This window comes from Gymnoscopelus microlampas (assembly GCF_963454915.1).
Source record: "Gymnoscopelus microlampas genome assembly, chromosome: 16".
In the NCBI taxonomy this organism is placed as follows: Eukaryota; Metazoa; Chordata; class Actinopteri; order Myctophiformes; family Myctophidae; genus Gymnoscopelus; species Gymnoscopelus microlampas.
In genome coordinates this window covers 26,179,027-26,197,809 of record NC_139953.1, presented here as the reverse complement: position 1 = coordinate 26,197,809, position 18,783 = coordinate 26,179,027, and the positions used below count along the sequence as shown (strand labels likewise).

At 43.7% G+C, this 18,783-nt stretch overlaps 1 protein-coding gene across 6 annotated transcripts in view; it reads left to right on the top strand.

Annotated features, from left to right (window-relative positions):
* afdna (afadin, adherens junction formation factor a) overlaps nt 1-18,783 on the top strand; it is a 115,135-nt gene that overhangs the window by 38,508 nt on the left and 57,844 nt on the right. For 4 of the 6 annotated variants that reach the window (XM_084081669.1, XM_084081671.1, XM_084081670.1 and 1 more), the window contains exons 2-10: nt 2,852-3,047; nt 3,140-3,252; nt 3,419-3,576; nt 4,786-4,946; nt 7,247-7,404; nt 10,040-10,124; nt 11,281-11,427; nt 16,221-16,315; nt 16,926-17,176. In XM_084081669.1, coding sequence (XP_083937795.1) covers nt 2,852-3,047; nt 3,140-3,252; nt 3,419-3,576; nt 4,786-4,946; nt 7,247-7,404; nt 10,040-10,124; nt 11,281-11,427; nt 16,221-16,315; nt 16,926-17,176 — 1,364 coding nt within the window. The remainder of the gene's footprint in view (nt 1-2,851; nt 3,048-3,139; nt 3,253-3,418; nt 3,577-4,785; nt 4,947-7,246; nt 7,405-10,039; nt 10,125-11,280; nt 11,428-16,220; nt 16,316-16,925; nt 17,177-18,783) is intronic. The other 2 variants (XM_084081672.1, XM_084081668.1) reach the window with 1 other exon arrangement.

Sequence of the window (18,783 nt, the reverse complement as noted above, 5' to 3'; positions counted from 1 at the left end):
CACACACACACACACACACACACACCTATCCTCTGACTCACCTATGAGCTCAGCTGGTTTGCATGTTTACCCAATGACCTCACCTCTATGGGTGGGTGTGTGTTTGTGTGACTGGTTGGGGTGAGATTCACTGATATGAGTGAACATTAATTTAAATGTTAATACATATTTATGTCTAACATTTGAACCTCAAAGTTGAATCATGATAATGTTTACACTCATGTGCGGTCCATTCATTGTGTGAACGCTTGTGTAAATGTGGTGCTGGTGACTTGTTATGGGCAGCACTATTTAATAAGCAGACAGTGCATCGGAAATGCCTCATCGCGCGCGTGTGTGTGTGATTCTGTGTGATTGTCGTGACATAACCACATATGTCCTCATCACACATAGTCATGCCACTCCGGCACACTTCACTTCCTGGCTCTCAGCCAATGCCCTTCTCCCTCACTACAACAGACAGGGCCACCGGCCAATCACGTCACGTGGAGTCAGTCAGGGTGCACTCTTGCATGGATGACACACACACACACACACACACACACACACACACACACACACACACACACACACACACACACACACACACACACACACACACACACACACACACACACACACACACACACACACACACACACACACACACACACACACACACACACACACACACACACACACACACACATATATATTTGGGTCATACATTGTGTTGACGTTACTGATCATGTGATGTTTTAGAAAGAAAGCAGAGAGATGATGGCGATGAGAGAAAGAAGAATCTATAAAGTGTCTCGCACTCTTTCGTCTTCCTCTCTCACACTCATTCTCCCACACATGCACGTTGGAGAGTAGAGTGCACATTGAAATTGGGTCATTCCTATATCACTGATAGTCACTGATCGCTCATTGAATTGCATTGGCGTGTTTAATTCTTTTAAATGTGGATTTTAGACCAGTAGCACATTTTCACTCATGGACTACAAGACCCCAAAATAAAATATATAAAAAAAAGGTAGACAAGCATGTTAGGGCTGTACAATGTATTGAGTATATTGTCTAGTTTAATCGTGAATATATAGTGGGGGAAGGGTGTGCGGAGCATCCTGGGGGTGGGATAGAAAAAAGGAATATGAAAATATTTGGTCCAAGGCTAATGATAATTGGCTAATAACAATATTTGGCAGAATGATAATTTAATTCCAAATCACATACAGTAGCTCTAATTTGACCACCCCCAAGAAACTGTCACATAATGTTTGTAATATATGTGACAAACGTATTGGATTGGTTGGTATTGTTGTCTATATTATTTGGCCCCTCTTTCAGTTTCAGAGGAGAACCAAGCTGATGACCCCTGGGACTTGGGCATTCTTCTTTAACCCCATTGGTCAGCTATGTCTGACCAATTGGGTGACAGCACCCCCTGCTGGGTCATAGTGAGGAGGGTCTGAGCTCAGGGTCAAACTGGGTCAGGAGGAGTGTCGTACTTTGTATCTTACAGTTGCACTGTGTGTGTGTGTGTGTGTGTGTGTGTGTGTGTGTGTGTGTGTGTGTGTGTGTGTGTGTGTGTGTGTGTGTGTGTGTGTGTGTGTACACTAACATCTGTGTACACGCTGTTTTTGCACACTTATTAGGTTTTACATTTTTACATTTTATGTCTTACTGTAATACTGTACGTACTACTACTAGCGGTACCTTACTTGTATTGTAGCTATTATTACATTATTACTTGTATTATACTGTGTACAATCACAGTCTGGCGGAGTCTGCCACACCAATATTTCACTGTACATAATGTACATGTATGTGTAGGTCATTGTCAAGTAGTCTTTGAAATCTTATTTGTCTTTATGCATGTGTGTCTGCCATGTACGCGTGTCTGTTGTCTGTATCGTGTATGCGTCGTGTCTCTGTAATACATGATGTGAGTTGCGTATGTATTGTGTCTGACTGTCTGTATATGGCTTTGTTGTGTGTGGCCGTCTGTCATGACTTGTGCATGTTTGTCTTATTGTCTTTTTTTATGTACCGTGTGTGTGTTTGTAGGCCAGGGTGTACATGGTCATGACATGGGTGTGTTGTGTATTGAGTTATCAAGCAGTACAATGGCTGAATAATCAACTACAATAGAATAGGAACAGCTCTACTAACTCACATTGTAGCCAAAAGACTGGCAAGCTTCTTTCATTGTTCTCGCTTCCTCACTCTCCCCGTTTCACTGTATCTGTTTCTCTCTCCCCCTCTCTCTCGTCGGGTGCATCTGACATTCAAACAGCTAGCAGTAGTGATAGCCTCTGGCTACAACAATCTGTCTCACCTCTCTCTCCCACCTCCTTTCCTCTCCTCCTTCTTCTCCTTCATCTTTTAACTTCAGTGTGTGTGTGTGTGTGTGTGTGTGTGTGTGTGTGTGTGTGTGTGTGTGTGTGTGTGTGTGTGTGTGTGTGTGTGTGTGTGTGTGTGTGTGTGTGTGTGTGTGTGTGTGTGTGTGTGTGCGTGCGCGCGCGCGAGACAGTGACTGTGTAATAACTGGAAGCAGTTCACAAAAGACTGACTGCTTCATGTTCTTGGACCATGACGCTGAAGAAGATTTCACTTACACAATCTGTGCTCTGTTTGAATTTTCTTGTCTTTTGATTTCAACGTTACTTGTGTGGTCAAGTAAAAGATCAACATTTCTCCAAATGCACTAAAAAGCCCTTTCCTACAGTATCTATCGTTTATTATTAAAGTAAGAACATTTAGATGCTTCTTGAAAGAGGTCAGCGAATATGGACACGAGACATCCAGAGTCTCACGATCATGACTAAACTCTCTCTCTGTGCCTCTCTCTCTCTCTCTTTCCATTCAGGACCTGGAGTTCCATGGGGTGATGCGCTTCTACTTCCAGGACCGAGTGGCGGGGAACTTTGCCACCAAGTGCATCCGCGTATCGAGCACCGCCACCACCCAGGATGTGATAGAGACGCTGGCCGAGAAGTTCCGACCAGACATGAGGATGCTGTCCTCACCCAAATACTCCCTCTACGAAGTCCACGTCAGCGGGGGTGAGATTTGACACACAGACTGAGTGTGTGTGTGTGTGTGTGTGTGTGTGTGTGTGTGTGTCTGAATATAACTGTCTCTCTCTCTGCGTTAGAAGAGCGTAAGTTGGACCTGGATGAGAAGCCTCTGGTGGTTCAACTCAACTGGAACAAAGATGACAGAGAGGGGCGCTTTGTCCTCAAGAATGAAAACGACATACTGCCTAAGGTACATACACAAACATCCTTGCACTGCTATACCGTTGAAGACTTTTGATTTCATAGACATTCATTCATTCTCTAACCTTAAAAGGTACAATCGATACACAGACATACATATTGCCTCATGATCTAAAACTAATGCCCCCCTCTCTCTCTCTATCTCTGTCCAACAGAAGAGTCAGAGTAACGGTCCAGACAAGGAGAAAGATGGTGTGATCCAGAACTTCAAGAGGACACTGTCCAAGAAAGAGAAAAAGAAAGAGCAGAAGAGACAGAAGGAGTTTTCCCGCATCCCTGATGGAGATGGACCAACGCTAGGCGGAGAGGACGGGTAACGACACACACACACACACACACACACACACACACACACACACACACGCACCCGGTCATCTATCTTTCCCTCCTTGGAGACAATCTGTCCTTTCTTTTTTAAAGAACAGGGTGATCTGAACTTTGACCCAGCTCTGTCCCCTGGGGGTCCGTCCACCTCTACTCTCTAATCCTTGTCTTTCACTTTCTTTACTTTTCACTTCACACGTTTCCCTCTCCCACACAGTAAAACATGGTGTTGATTTAACTCTGAGAGTGTAAAAACTGTAAGGTTCTAAGGTTACCGTAAAGACAGGCCCGGTAAAGACAGGCCCGGAGTAACACCAGCACAATACCGACTCTGACAGTCTACTCTACACGGAGACTGTAGTGTATTATCCTCTGTGTATTCTACTCAGCAGTAACACTGTAGAGTGCGGTTACTGTACTCTATATATTGTTGACTCTGCAACGATATCGGTGTATTTCTGGGACGTTGTAGCGATATTTGATTGCATGTAATTCTGCGTGCATACATTTTTGATTACTTATTTGCCTTATCCTAGAGCGGGATTCAGTCAATTATTATTTTTCTTCCTATGACTGTATCTCAAAGTACTTCACTCACTCTTATCTGTACTGTGACTGCTGTGCTACCTCAGGCGCCTGAATTTTCCCCGTGGGATCAATAAAGGTCTTTTCGAAACTGATAAATTAACTCTGACTACTTTACTGTACTGTACACTCTTATCGTCCTCCTATTACTCTCTGTTCTTCTCTCTGTTTCTCCGTTCATCTAAAACCCAGGGTATTTTGGTGGACTCTTATTAGAAAGTTATGAATGTCTTTTAATTCTATTTATTTTTTAATTTAGAGTTGCCAATTATTTCCCCCCTGTTTTCTCCCAATTTAGTCATTCCAATTTCCAAATAACTCCACACTTGTGTGTAATCTTGCCACTGCTGACACCTACTGGTTCATATGCCATTAAAGGGCCTCACTGGGAGGATGTAGCGCATGTGGCAACACACCCTACTTCCCCACCATTTAATACCCCCCACTGAACATGGCCAATTGTGCTCGTATGGATGCCCGGCCAATCTGGAAGCACCGCAACGGATTTGATCCCCTAGTCTCCAATGGTGGTGAACAGGAACTTTACCCAGCACCTGAGCACCCCAATTCATGAATGTCTTGATGAACTTTTCTGTTTTTGTGTGTGTTGTAGAGAAAACAGTCGCCTGGCGGCAGAGGTGTACAAAGACATGCCAGAGACCAGTTTTACCAGAACCATCTCCAACCCAGAGGTGGTCATGAAGAGGAGACGGCAGCAGAAACTGGAGAAGCGTATGCAGGAGTTCAAGAGCAATGATGGCAGGCCTGATTCTGGTGTGTGTGTGTGTGTGTGTGTGTGTGTGGTGTCTGTGTGTTTAAGGTTTGCTTGGGTGATATCCCAAAAATGATATTGCAATGTTGCCCTGCCAAACTCTATCACAGTATACAATATTTTCATCCATGATATTGTGGAAACATCACACTATTCAATATTATCAAATACCATCCCACGCCCACCACCGTCAGTATCGACAAATACTTTCTATTTCCATATTAAAATCCTGTACTATGTATGTGTGAGATGGTGTGTGTCGAGTTGGGGCTGTGGAATTAACACTTGCGCATGCAAACACATACACACTCACTCTAGTAGCTATGAAGCAGAAAAACGAAGGGAGACAGATGGACATAAATATCCACACCAGTGTGGAGGCGTTCACACAGGGACTGTGTGTTTAGTGGGTAACTCGCTGTGACTCAATTACCTAAATAACATTATCTAACACACACACACACACACACACACACACACACACACACACACACACACACACACACACACACACACACACACACACACATATATAATGTATGTATAAGATATAAGATATATAGATACAAACACTAATAACCATAGATAGATAGATAGATACACTAACCCTATTACTCTCTCAGACAAACTACATGCACAATGTGGTCAGACAATGAGGCTGGTTTCCATTTCAAAACACTATTTGTGTGTCATGGCATTTCAAACGGGTTTCCTCGTGGCTTTTTTTCCCCTAAGCAGCGTCCTCCACCACAGAACACTGTTTTTGTGTGTTGTGGGATTTTTCTAAAGGCGATAATTTCTGCACTGACGCAAAGCACAGAATTAGACATTTCCTCTGCACAAAGTCAGCAGAACAAAGACAGACGAGGGCCAGTCAGTCGTATGAACTGCTGCCACCGAATTCCACTCTGAGAACACAAGGGCAACCGCAGCCGTCGTGTGTGCCGACTTGAGTACAAAGAGAATTGTGTTGTTTGTAGTCCCTCGGTCCAACCACAACATGACATACAGGCCCCAAAACTCTGCCGTATGTCCTGTTGAAGGATCCTGGAGCATCACGCTGAATGCCCCTTAATTATTTATTTCTCCTTTTATTTAACCAGGAAGTGCCATTGAGATGTGAGATCTATTTCACAAGGGAGACTTGGCCAGGACAGCAGAAACAATTACCTGCTTACTCATTATAGTTGTCTAAGTGACACGGCTCCTCCCTGTCCCCTGCACTCTGTCATTCACAGGGACACTGTCCCTGCAATCTGTGACCCAGAGGGTCACTGTCTCCTTCAACCTGTGTCTCAGAGGGATGCTGTCCCCTGCAACCTGTGTCTCAGAGGGACACTGTCCACTGCAACCTGTGTCTCAGAGTAACAGTCGCTTGCAATCTGTCTTTCTGAGGGACACTGTCCCCTGCAACCTGTGTCTCAGAGGAACACGCACCCATGCACATTTCTAATCCTGCTGTGTGTAATATGGCAATAGAAGTGTAAAAAAAAAAGTGAACAATCTGTTTACAAGACTTAAGCAAGGCTGCGTTTCGAAGTTAAATGTTTTCATTGGAACTGAGGATACATCCACACAAACAACTTTCTCTTTCCGTTTTATTTTTGTGTGTTTTGGGTCAACAAACCTTTTGAGAACGTCGACTCCTCCGGAGTGGATTTCTTTTGAAAATGCCGTTTTCCTTTTACTGTGTGGACAGTGAAAACTGAACTTTTTGAAAATGTAACTCCACAGCTGTGTCATGGGGCCAATTTATACTTCATAAAAAAATAACTTTCAGTTGCTGTCATTGAGCAACACGCCCTTTTGACAAAGTATAAATGAGGCTTTGCGTTTCTTTCTGCCCTTTCATAGCGTCTCTGCTATGTGAGGGCAATTTCGTTGTTCTCGTGTGTGTGGAAAAAACGTTCCATGTGATTATTTTATTAAACAGAAAAACATTGCGTAACTTAAAGCTTGATTTAAACAACGGTGGTCGTACAATGGTGTCCCACACCAAAAATAGTAGATCTACAAGCTCACAATGTGTCGCATTGCAAAGTATAATGAGCTTGTAGAGCTGAAATTTTCGGCATGGGACACCGGTGCACAACAACGTATAAATCAGGCTTAAGATGTTGCAGTGGCATGCATGTGTGATTTGAGAGTTTCTTACTGTGTGCCCTAATGTACACTTCATACAGTATACTGTACATTAACAGTCATACATACTGTGTATGTTAATATTGCATGTAAATAGTCAAGAAGTTATCTTCCTCTCTGCAACCTTGCCCTCCTCACTCTCTTGTCTCTGTCTCTCCAGGAGGAACGTTGAGGATCTACGCAGACAGTCTGAAGCCCAACATTCCCTATAAGACCATGCTGATGTCGACCTCAGACACGGCAGACGTTGCCGTGGTGGAGGCCTTGGAGAAGTATGGCCTGGAGAAGGAGAACCCGAGAGAGTACTGCATCGCACGGGTAATGCAGTTAAAATTGTAACTCACAAGGGAAGAGTGTGAACAGAAACGTCATTTTATTTAGGGGGTCCTTACGGAGCACAAACACCAATGTAAACAAGAGAAATGTTTATGCAGCCATTCAAACGGTGCAACAAGATGAATAGATGGACACTATAAAGGTAGGTCAGGTCGGTAGATGATACCCACAACTCCAGTCATATTGTAGTATAAAATAATAGAGGCATAGTTTATTTCTCTCATTCTCTGGTCTTCTGAAGAAAACTAAAACTTCTAAGATGTTAAGATGAGAGTAATCTTAATCTTTAACATGGAAGAAAATCTTCTGTCCTCATACTACGATATGAAAGCACATGGCTGTAATGTCGAGCACAAATCCAAGCAGGATGAAAAGGCCCAAATGTTATCTTCCGAAAATATATTGGGATGTGGTCGCAAGTATAAGCATAAAAACATCAATCCCTCTGTCAGTCACATTACATTTATTTTATTTATACGTTTATTTGGACGGGACAGTGCATATTAATGAACACCATACATAAAATGCTGCATTGGATTTAGCAAGAATGCCAATTTCCATCCGTAGTCCCCATACAGAAAACATTACAGAAAGAGCACATATAAACATTACTAAAAGGGTACAAACAGAAGAGAAAGAACACCTGTAAAAAAGGCCTAGTTTTGACCTAAAATACAAGACACTCAAGAAAACTAGAAAAACCTACATTTTAGCCTATTTAAAAATGTTTGCATGTTTGATTGTCCATGATCCATCCTTTTAGTTGGACCTTTAAAAGATGTAAAGGATGGACAATCTCTTAGAGAAGATCATACACATCACATCGTATGACATGACATGACATTGCATCAAGTTCACTAACTTGGCGCAATCATAGCTGTGGTGTCAGAATGCACACCATAGCAGGAGTCTGACACCGCAGCACTCTGTGGATTCGTCTATAGAAATAGCCAAAATGCATGTGAATGCACCAAATGGCTGTGATGTTACTTTTGGATCTCAATAATAACTGCACTGTTGGATGTCGTTGCCTCACATCCTTCCCAGAGGAACATTGGCTGCAACGTGAAAATCACATCAAATTGCGTTACTTACTTGGAACCACCAGCTGTCGCTTCCATCTAAATCACAATAACTAGTTTACAGTGGCGACATGCACACAGCGCACGCACGCACGCACGCACGCACGCACGCACGCACGCACGCACGCACGCACGCACGCACGCACGCACGCACGCACGCACGCACGCACACACACACACACACACACACACACACTGCAGGAGCTCCAGTGAGTTGGAAGTGAAAAGGTCTGGCCTTTGTGATTAGAAGCACAAAACTAAACAATGATCTGTACGTCAAACAATCATTGGCCACGTCGACTCTCAGTCAAACCACATCGCCGGGGTAACGGAGAAGATGGGGCATGCCAAGAATGCTTTTAATACGATTGCATGGTGTTTATGGGTGCTGCTTCCTCTAGCCCTCCCACCGCCCCCGCCCCCCCACTCACACACACACACACACACACACACACACACACACACACACACACACACACACACACACACACACACACACACACACACACACACACACACACACACACACACACACACACAACTAGACCAGCAGATTGCAGTTGCAGGAATGTATTTAGCATGCTGGCCTTTGGAGAAATGCAATTCGATTACCATCAGACAAAGTGCCGTGGTAGCAGCAGATGCTCTGTGTGCGTGTGTGGATCCATTCACCCTGTCTGCTGTCTACAGCTGCTCCCAGCTCTTTGACAGACACCAGCTCTAACCAATCGCACAGAATAACAGTTGTACTCAGAGCCAATCAGATCAAAAAACCCCAGGAGACCTTACTGCCTCTCCCCCCCACACACACGTACACACACACACACACACACACACACACACACACACACACACACACACACACACACACACACACACACACACACACACACACACACACACACACACACGTACTGTACTTCTTGTCTACAAAGTACAACTGGCTGAGTACAAGGAAAGTCCATTAGCTCATTCATTGAGTGTTTGGACACAGGCATGGGAATCGGAGACATGCTGCCCTGAATGCCAAGCCTTGCAATTTAAATACTGGTCGCCGTTTTGATTGAAAATGGTCAATCTGTATCTATAATAAGCTGCCTCACTCATTCTTTGTATTATTTCTTGTTGCCTATCTGTTTTGATAGATGCTAGTTATGCAGATATGGGTTGGTTACTTGTTCACATAAAATGAATTGAAAGTTATTTAGATAGACATACTGTATAGTTGTTGGTTAATGACGATGCGAAAATGTTATTTAGCATGTTGTTTTGATAGGTGCTAGGTTTGATGTTTTATCTGGTATCCTAGTTATTTTGTAGCACTAAATTGTTTTTCTTTGCACTCTATTTACTTGACCACTTACCCTGTCGTTTGTTGACCAGAGTCGTTTACTCTGATCTTTCACTTGATCAACTGAAAGTTGATCAAGTTTTTCTTTTCTAATTTATGTGAATACACAGCAGATTAGTTGTAGGTGTATATTGTGTGGTTGTTTGTAAAATTGTGATGTTTGATGTGATATTTTCCTCTGCAGCAAGACGAGAAGACGGGTAAAGAGGTTATCCTGGACGATGCCGAGTGTCCACTGAAGATCTTCAGAGACTGGCCTGCTGACAGAGGTAAAACACACACACGCACGCACGCACACACACTTGCAGTGACTGTCACATATAGTGTATAGTTAGCATCCCTATTCTCAGGAAAACATTCAGCAAAAATAGCCAATCTGCAAGCCCATAATGTAATGTGTAAGATCTTATAGATTGGTTATTTTCAGCGAAGAGATTTGGTGTAGAATACAAAAAGGAGAGGACCAAGTTACAGACCCTTGGGCGACCCCGGTCAATGAAGTATGTAGGAATTAAGTGGTTAAATATTATATTATAATACATATCTTTTGCATAGTATTCAGTTTGTCTCTCGTTTATGGAAGCCTCAGGATTGTCGGGTTTCTGTTCATTTGGGATGTGTCCTCCCTCCCCATTTATTACCAGCCACACCTTGAAGCTGCTGGAAAAGTCACCATAATTTAACTTCTATTTCTCCTTGTCTCTGCTTCCCCCTACTGGCATAATCCTGTCATTACCATTCTCTACCATACAACCCCAGGCCAGTTGAATGGAGTGTTAACAGCGATGGCGTCTTTATAGGCCAACCTGAAAGTTACTTCCACAAGGTTTCCCACCACAGAGTGTGTGTTTTGGATAGATTAAGATAAGAAGCTGTGTAGCAAACAAGAGCTTATGACTTTGACACGTTTCATACAACAAAACAATCTCCACAAATCAAAGCACTTTTGCTATTTTCCGAATCCGACACTCACTCACTTAAACTCTCCCCGGCTTATGTTAATTGAAGACCTTATTTTATGCTTAGATCCAAAACCTTCTGGTAAAAAACATTGTAAATGTGTCAAGTGAGCCCACTGCAAACTCACTTTTTTTTTTCAGGACTGCAAACTGTTGCTCTAAAAATGTTCTACTAAATAAGCTGGCTGAAATGTAACATAAACATACACAATACGACATATGCTATGTGAAATACAATGTGACAGTGCTATTCAAATGGAAATAACCCTGTATTTCATGGACAAGTGGTTGTGATTAGCAGAAGCATTTAGGAACTCTAGGGAGCAAAGTAATGATAGTAATATTGTAAGTGGCACCTTTCCAGTCAACAGACAAATCAAAGATGAAAATAGAATGTAATAACAAGGAAATAAATCATACACATTTAACAAAATTCAGTCAATGTGCTCATGTGTGTGTGTACCAGGAGCCTTGGTGTTCCAGCTGAAGAAGAGACCCCCAGACTACCAGAGCAAGAAGGGGAGGAAGGCGGAGGACAAGGCCCAGCGAGGGAAGCCCCTGGACGGATCCCTGCCGCCAGAGAAACTACCTTACCTAGTGGAGCTCAGCCCAGGTACCGGCTTCTACGGACACACATGCGCGCCACACACACGGGCACACGGGCACACACACACACACACACACACACACACACACACACACACACACACACACACACACTCACACTCACACTCACACTCACACACTCACACACTCTCACACACACTCACACTCACACTGCAGTGGCCGCCAGGAGGCAGTGTAGCTGCAGTTATTACACTAGACAAGCAGTCACCTATCCTCTGTCTACCAAGGTGAGTGGACACGTCTTGCTACAATACACACTCTACATACGCCAAGGATTTCTGATGTGCTTAGTTATATTTGTAGACAAAGTTTAACCAGACATTAACATTAGTAACAATTGTAATGAACTTTATATAGAATCTATGTAGAACTAAAAGCAGAGTTTAGAAGGTGTTGTACACCATGGGGAAATTACGGATGATAAAATAGATCAAAGTGCAAAATATTAACTCAAGGATGTTTCTAAAGCATTGGTTGGAGGACAGAAAGTGGTTTCAAAGAAGATCTGACATAGTCACAGACAAACGACATCATCAGAAAAGTATCAACGTGTTTGACAAATGACCACTAGATTCTCCTCTCAGTGCGCTGCGCCTCACCATGTTGTGGACAGATACTGGTTCATTGTTTCAGGCACACCTGGTTTTCTGGCATGTGTGAAGTCCGTGTTGTAGCTAGGTCTGTAGAAGAATATCTCACTTTTGGATGACCCATCACCCACTCTGCCCCATACAATGCCCTTGGATGTCCTTTTCTTTTCTCTCTCTCTTACTGGGGTGTATTCACTTGAAGTTGTGTTAAGACGAAGCATTTCCTCTATTTCAGAAGTTTGCCGGCATGTGGTTACACATTATATAAATCTAATAGAGAAAAAAAAGTACTGAGTCAATTTGTCAATTGCAGAGAGAGGAGTTAGAATTTTTTGCGAGCTTTGTGCGTTTAATGAGACGCCTGGACCTTGCAAAAAAACGGACTTGTCTAACCCCCTTCTCCTCCAGCTCTAACAGCTTGTTTGTTGCCACTGATCCTTACCCCTCCTTTTACTGTCTGTAGTTCCCTTTTAACGTGTGCCTGCTGGTTTCCCAAACACTACTCAGTGCTTTACTTCCACTAACGGAAAACAGACAAAGCTGGCGCTAAAATGGTTTTGGGAACCCAGCGTGGCGTGTTCCAGCCTGATGCCTACTGCACTGACCCTGTCTGCTACTTCATCTACTGTCAGGTTGACTGCTTTACTGGCTTTGGGAAACCTTCCAAGAGGGGACATTTAAATGGTGGTTCTGCTGAATTTCGGTTGCTGTGTGTGTATGCGTAGAATTTATGGGTACATGGTATGCTGCATTTCTTTCCTCCCTCTTTGCTGCATTTTCACCCTCTGCTGTTTGTGTGCGTGCGTGTGTGTGTGTGTGTGTGTGTGTGTGTGTGTGTGTGTGTGTGTGTTTTTCCTCCCCGCCTTCTTACGGCATGGTGTGTGTGCGTGTGTGTGTCACGTATGTATGTGTGTCTGCGGCCCTACTCTGCATGTGTGCTACTACCAACCTGCCTGTCTGCCTAGGGCGAGGGAATCACTATGCCTACTACGCTTATCGGCATCACGAAGGTAAACCAATACACCACTCCTGACCTCTCTCTGTTCTCTCTTATGTCCTTTGTCTATCTCCTGATAGACTGATTTTCCTGGCAGGGTGTGTGGTTTGAGTGGGGGTTTGGTGGGATTGTCCCCAGTGTTAAAGTGAAAGGATTAAATGTGAGGTAAGATTAGATTTTTTAAAGAACACTGCATATGAAAACATTGCTATCCTCTATCTCCATCCACTGAAAAATGTGGCAGGTTCACTTAGGTGAACTGAAAATCCTTTCATGGTATATTGGATTAGTAATGAGCCTTTTCACGTCCTTTTAAGGGACATGTGGTGTCTATATCACTGCTGGACCCAATACACAAGGCTTGCTAAGCAATGCGGATGGGCTTAAGAACCATATCCAGGCTTTGCATGTGTAGCCCATTGAATATGATTACGGTATAGTTGACAGTACTGCCAACCATTTTCCAAATATTTTTGAGGATGCCATTGTGTTCCATTTTTTACAATTACTTTTCTGTCAACATTTGTTGACCTTTGTTTTTGGTCAGTGACTGCGACTTGTAAGTCTGCAGCATACTTCTTGCTGAAACAAAGTACGGCGAGGTAATAAGGACAAAACAAGAAATGACGAAAGTCATAATAAAGCCGCATGCGGCAGGCTTTTTTTGCCCCAATCTTTTCATAGACCTGATTACTTGTTTTTTGGATTGCTTGTTTCTCTCGCCAAACCTGGCAACATTTAGCGTCACAGAATCTGCGATGCTAAACGCTCTAATGTTTTTTATATAAGTGGTGGCAACATTTTGTGACACCACACGGGTCTTCCCAACAATAGCTAAGATTGAAGTCAGTGTGAACATGGCCAAATAATAACGTAATAGCCAAACTAGGTCTAATGTAATCTCTCAAGAACAGATTCTGCCCTGCGGTGGAATCTGTCGGAGGGGTTCGTCATAACGTGTGCGCATTGGCTACAAGTGGGCGTGACTTCAGATCAGGAAGCGGGCCGCGCTTTACCCAATCAAATGTAGTGGGCGGGATTCACGTGTCCATCCACCCATCCCCCCTCGAAACTAGCTGAAACTAATTTAACAATAGCGTCCTCGGAGCGGACAAAACCACGGAAAGATATTCACATTTTAACTCACTCTTTCATCATAGAAACAAGTGGGCTTATAACCAAAACCATCCATGTTCTCTGGGAGAAGTGGTGTTAGTGTTCCGTGTAGAAATATTGTTAGTGGGAATGAAAACGTAGTCGCACCAACCGGAAGAGATGCGCTGAAGGCAGACATGAAACCGGAGTTTCCCTGCGCACTGGTCTTCCATTTTCCTCCCGCCAGACCCCACAGATAATATCAGAAAACAGAGGTCGCTGTTTTTCATTTTCTGTGGGGTCTGGCTACGCGAGACTAGGTCTAATGAAGCACGCTAGCATTTAGGCTAACCCTCCTGCCTGAAGCTGCAGTAAAAGTTGCACTGTCTGTGAATGAGGGGAGGCAGCGGAGCAGGGTTACTGCGGGGGGCGGGCCGTCTCCCCATTCGTGTCGCCATTGGCTTAAAGGAGTGAAGGACAGCCAGGACAGCCAATGACACTTAGGTGTCACTCAGGTGTCGCTTGGGTGTCGGACTAGGTCTTAGTCTGTCTGTAGAGCCGCCAGCTTTCAGCATGCGGCTAAAAATATGTAATTGGGGAGAAGGCAAACAAACACATTACCTTGCCGAACTTGATTTCTTAGTTCTTAGTTCTTGCAACTCCAAGATTTTCTAACTAGCTGACTAGCTGACACGACTGCAGATTAGACACCAATGCGAACGTTGAGTTAACCTGACTCCGCCAGATGGGGCAGTATTGAGTTCATAAGTTTACTTTTGCTTCATTGAGAAGCGCCTGTTCCATGTACAGTAGTTCTTTCACTATTCATCATGCCTGCTAAGTTGCACAGCTACTATACGTCATGTAGACAATAGTAGTCAATATGATTGGTTGGAGTTAGCACGCCCAGCCGGTGATAGACAGACGGTCCCATCCAATCACCTGCCAAGTAACTTGAAAAAGGGATTCCATCTGGCGGAGTCAGGTTAACGTTGAGTGGGATTGGTCAGAAACTCAAGGTGCTCAGGATTTATATTGCTTCAGTTCTACAATCCGCCAGCAACATAACTTGGACAGTTTTGAAGAAAGGTTGGTTGAGGAGTTTAGCGTACGCAAACCTCTATAATCCCTGTCTGAGCGACTACAAACACAACCAGAGATAGCACACACTCTATACACTGTCTGTGCTAAAAATGAGGAAAATATGTCTAATTGCGTGGCGGGGGTCACTCTTCCAGCACTGTATATGTTAATCACTCAAAGCGGAGCTGCATCAAGTATAAAACAAATTGGTCCTCAGAGAACCTGTTTGGTTTTGGTAAGCCGGGAAAAAAATGGACTTATGAAGTATGCTGTCATCTGTCGTCACTGGGCTACACATAATGCAAACCACTGTTTTGGTCATTTAAGTCCACCAAGCCTTGCGTTAGCAAGCCTTATGTTTATGCTTCCAGCTATCAGATAGCTACCAATGGCACCTCTCTAGCATCCCTCTAGACCTAGATTTATGTTTTTAGAGGGTCATATGCTGAATATAGTCTTAGTACGTATTTGAAGTATCTTTCAAAATCACTGGTGTTTGGGTTTTAAACTTCTTTCCTCTTTTGTAAACTAATCTGCTGCTTTGCTTTTTACTAAACAAATGTTTACTAATGAGCAATCTAGTACTAATGAGCAATCAAGACATCCCAGTTCCCTTCCAACCTCTGTTAAGTCCACTTCATGTATACCAATCATCTGATGTATTATGTTTCAATTCCATCTATCCATACTGTTGAATCAACGGATAGCTTTTAAAGAATTTACGAGATGTGCCCAACTCTGTGTGTGTGTGTGTGTGTGTGTGTGTGTGTGTGTGTGTGTGTGTGTGTGTGTGTGTGTGTGTGTGTGTGTGTGTGTGTGTGTGTGTGTGTGTGTGTGTGTGTGTGTGTGTGTGTGTGTGTCTGTAAGTGTAACTGTGAGTGTGTTAGATAAAGAGAGAACACCTGTCTGAATGTTCGTTTGAGCATGTGTGTACTTGTGTTTGTCTGTCAGAATCTACCGAGTACTGATTACAGTATATACTGTGTGTGTGTGTGTGTGTGTGTGTGTGTGTAGATGGATCAGACTCTCGGGATAAACCAAAGTTGTACCGTCTCCAGCACAGTATCACAGAGGTGGGCTCCGACTGCACAGATGACGGAGCAATCCAGGTAGCTTTACTTCACTTAATTCGATGAATCTGTTTGCTTTTAGCCAGAACCACTTTGCAATGTCCAGCGTATCCCTCAAAGTACTTTTGGGCATAATAGTGTCCTTACTGGTAGTAAATATAAGACATTCTGTATCCCTGCCAGGTCATTACTTTTGACACTGACATTAGCATTTTAAATGTTGTCTTATTCATTCATTAATTTATTTCAGAAAATAAATTGCATGTCCAATACCAATATACTGACATGTGATCACATTACAGTGTATTTACAGTATATACCTTGGTTGCTACACCATTAAGTTCTCATTGTTATCTTTTTGCAACTGTACAAATATAACCAAATAGACCCATTTCGTTACATTTGTACACTCGGATATATAGAAGATATGTACAGAATAGGTTGCACTGTTTTATCCATTATGGAAATGTACTTGCACATACACACAGTATATAAGCAATGACTTGCAGGTACTCTCATTTACATCCTGTATCTGTATTCTGATAGAAGCTACTGTAGCAATCGAATTTGACCTCCGGGATGAATAAAGTTCCTTCTCAAATTTTTCATCTTTTCATCTCATTAACTATTACTGTGTGTGTCTATGCAGCTGTTTGGCCCCGGCATCCTGCCCCACCACTGTAACCTGATGCACAGCGAGGGCCTGGTCACCGTGACACCCCGCGGTCAGGACGCGGATACCTTCGTGGACGGCCAGCGTGTCACGGAGACGACGGTGCTGCGCTCAGGCTCCACCCTCCAGTTTGGCTCCGCCCACGTCTTCAAGTTCGTGGACCCCGCGTACGACCAGGGGGGCAAGAGAGACCCCTCCTCCATGATGAGAGGGAGACATAAGTCTGGGTGAGAGGGAGGGGCATGTGTGTGTTTTGCGGATCGGTGGGTAGGTTTGGGTGTGTGTGTGCCTTTGAAGTGTGTGGTAGAGGTCGGTGTGTGTGTGTGCGTGGTCGGGAGTGTTCTCTGTGTGTGTGTGTGTGTGTGTGTAGAGTTGTGGCTGTGTGTGAGGTTCATGCTTCAACCAGTGACTGGAAAGAGGCAGCAGACAGAACATTTGTCGTCACTGTGGCTGTTGTGCACATTAGAGTGTTATGGGTCCATTTGTACAGTACACTCTCAGAGATACAAATTGATAAATTAACTGATTTTACTGTGTGCAAATCTTTTGATTTTTTACCATTTTGCATTTGAGCCTTTTTATTTATTAATACAAATACAGTACTGCATTAGTACATTTAAGTTCTATTTCATCGCTGCTCACATAAGGGTCCATTTTCACGTAGTAATTTGCTGTGCAAGTAGGCAGTATTAAAGATGACAATGGACAGATCCATAGTGGTTGAACAACACATGCACAAGCACATATCCCCATAATGATGACGGGAAGTGTGTGGTTAGGTTATATTAGAATGAAGAGCTGTTTAAAGCTGATTCATCTGTGTGTGTGTGTGTGTGTGTGTGTGTGTGTGTGTGTGTGTGTGTGTGTGTGTGTGTGTGTGTGTGTGTGTGTGTGTGCTTGTGCGCGCGCGTCTATCAGAGATACTGTAGTTCTCATTTCCAGTGGGGCAAACCAGGACAGGTAGAAATGGAGACGGTGGTTTCTTTTAGAAGGATTAGGCTGTATAAAAGGAGAGAAGAAGAGAGACGGGCAGAATTGGGGATGTTGCTGGAAGCAACTTGGAGAAGAGAGAGGGGGAGGGATAGAAGAAGAGAAGAGGTTTGAGGGTTAGGCAGAGAGGAGAAAAGAAGGGAGAGAGGGAAGGAGAAGAGAGGAGGTTTGGGGTTATGGCTTTCAAGAACCAAGGCCCTCTAATCTGATCAGCATGGTCTGGGGTGTGTCCTCTCTCACTCACACACACACACACACACACACACACACACACACACACACACACACACACACACACACACACACACACACACACACACACACACACACACTCAGAGCATGTCACTGGCTGACTGTGGTGTGACTGAGAGTGACGGGGCTCCGTCCCATACAGTAGACTGAACAGGGCGAACTAGACAAGACATAGGAAAGAGAGATGTGAACGTGTTGTACGATCCTGGGAGCCTCCGGTGTTCCTGCGTGCGCTAAAGAACTCCTACGCTGTCAGCAAGGACCCACCACTTTATAATCACATGGACCCTGGCAAATGAGAGAACCTGAGAAGTGGGTACTCGCACTGTTTCGTAAGTAATTCTTTCATAGACCAGCAGCGGCTGAAACGGTAGATATTTCTGAATGGTTTTGGTAGGCGAAACAGAGTCGTAACGTCAGTTTGAGACCATTGATTTTTGTGGGTAAAAAAAAATGCTGTTTAGAAAAAACACAGCAAATGAGAAATATGTCAATTCACTGTTTATATGTGTGTGTGAATTAGGCCTTGGCCATGACAGTTTTAGATTGAGATCCGTTTTAGATATTTCTTGACCAATTTGATTATTCGTCA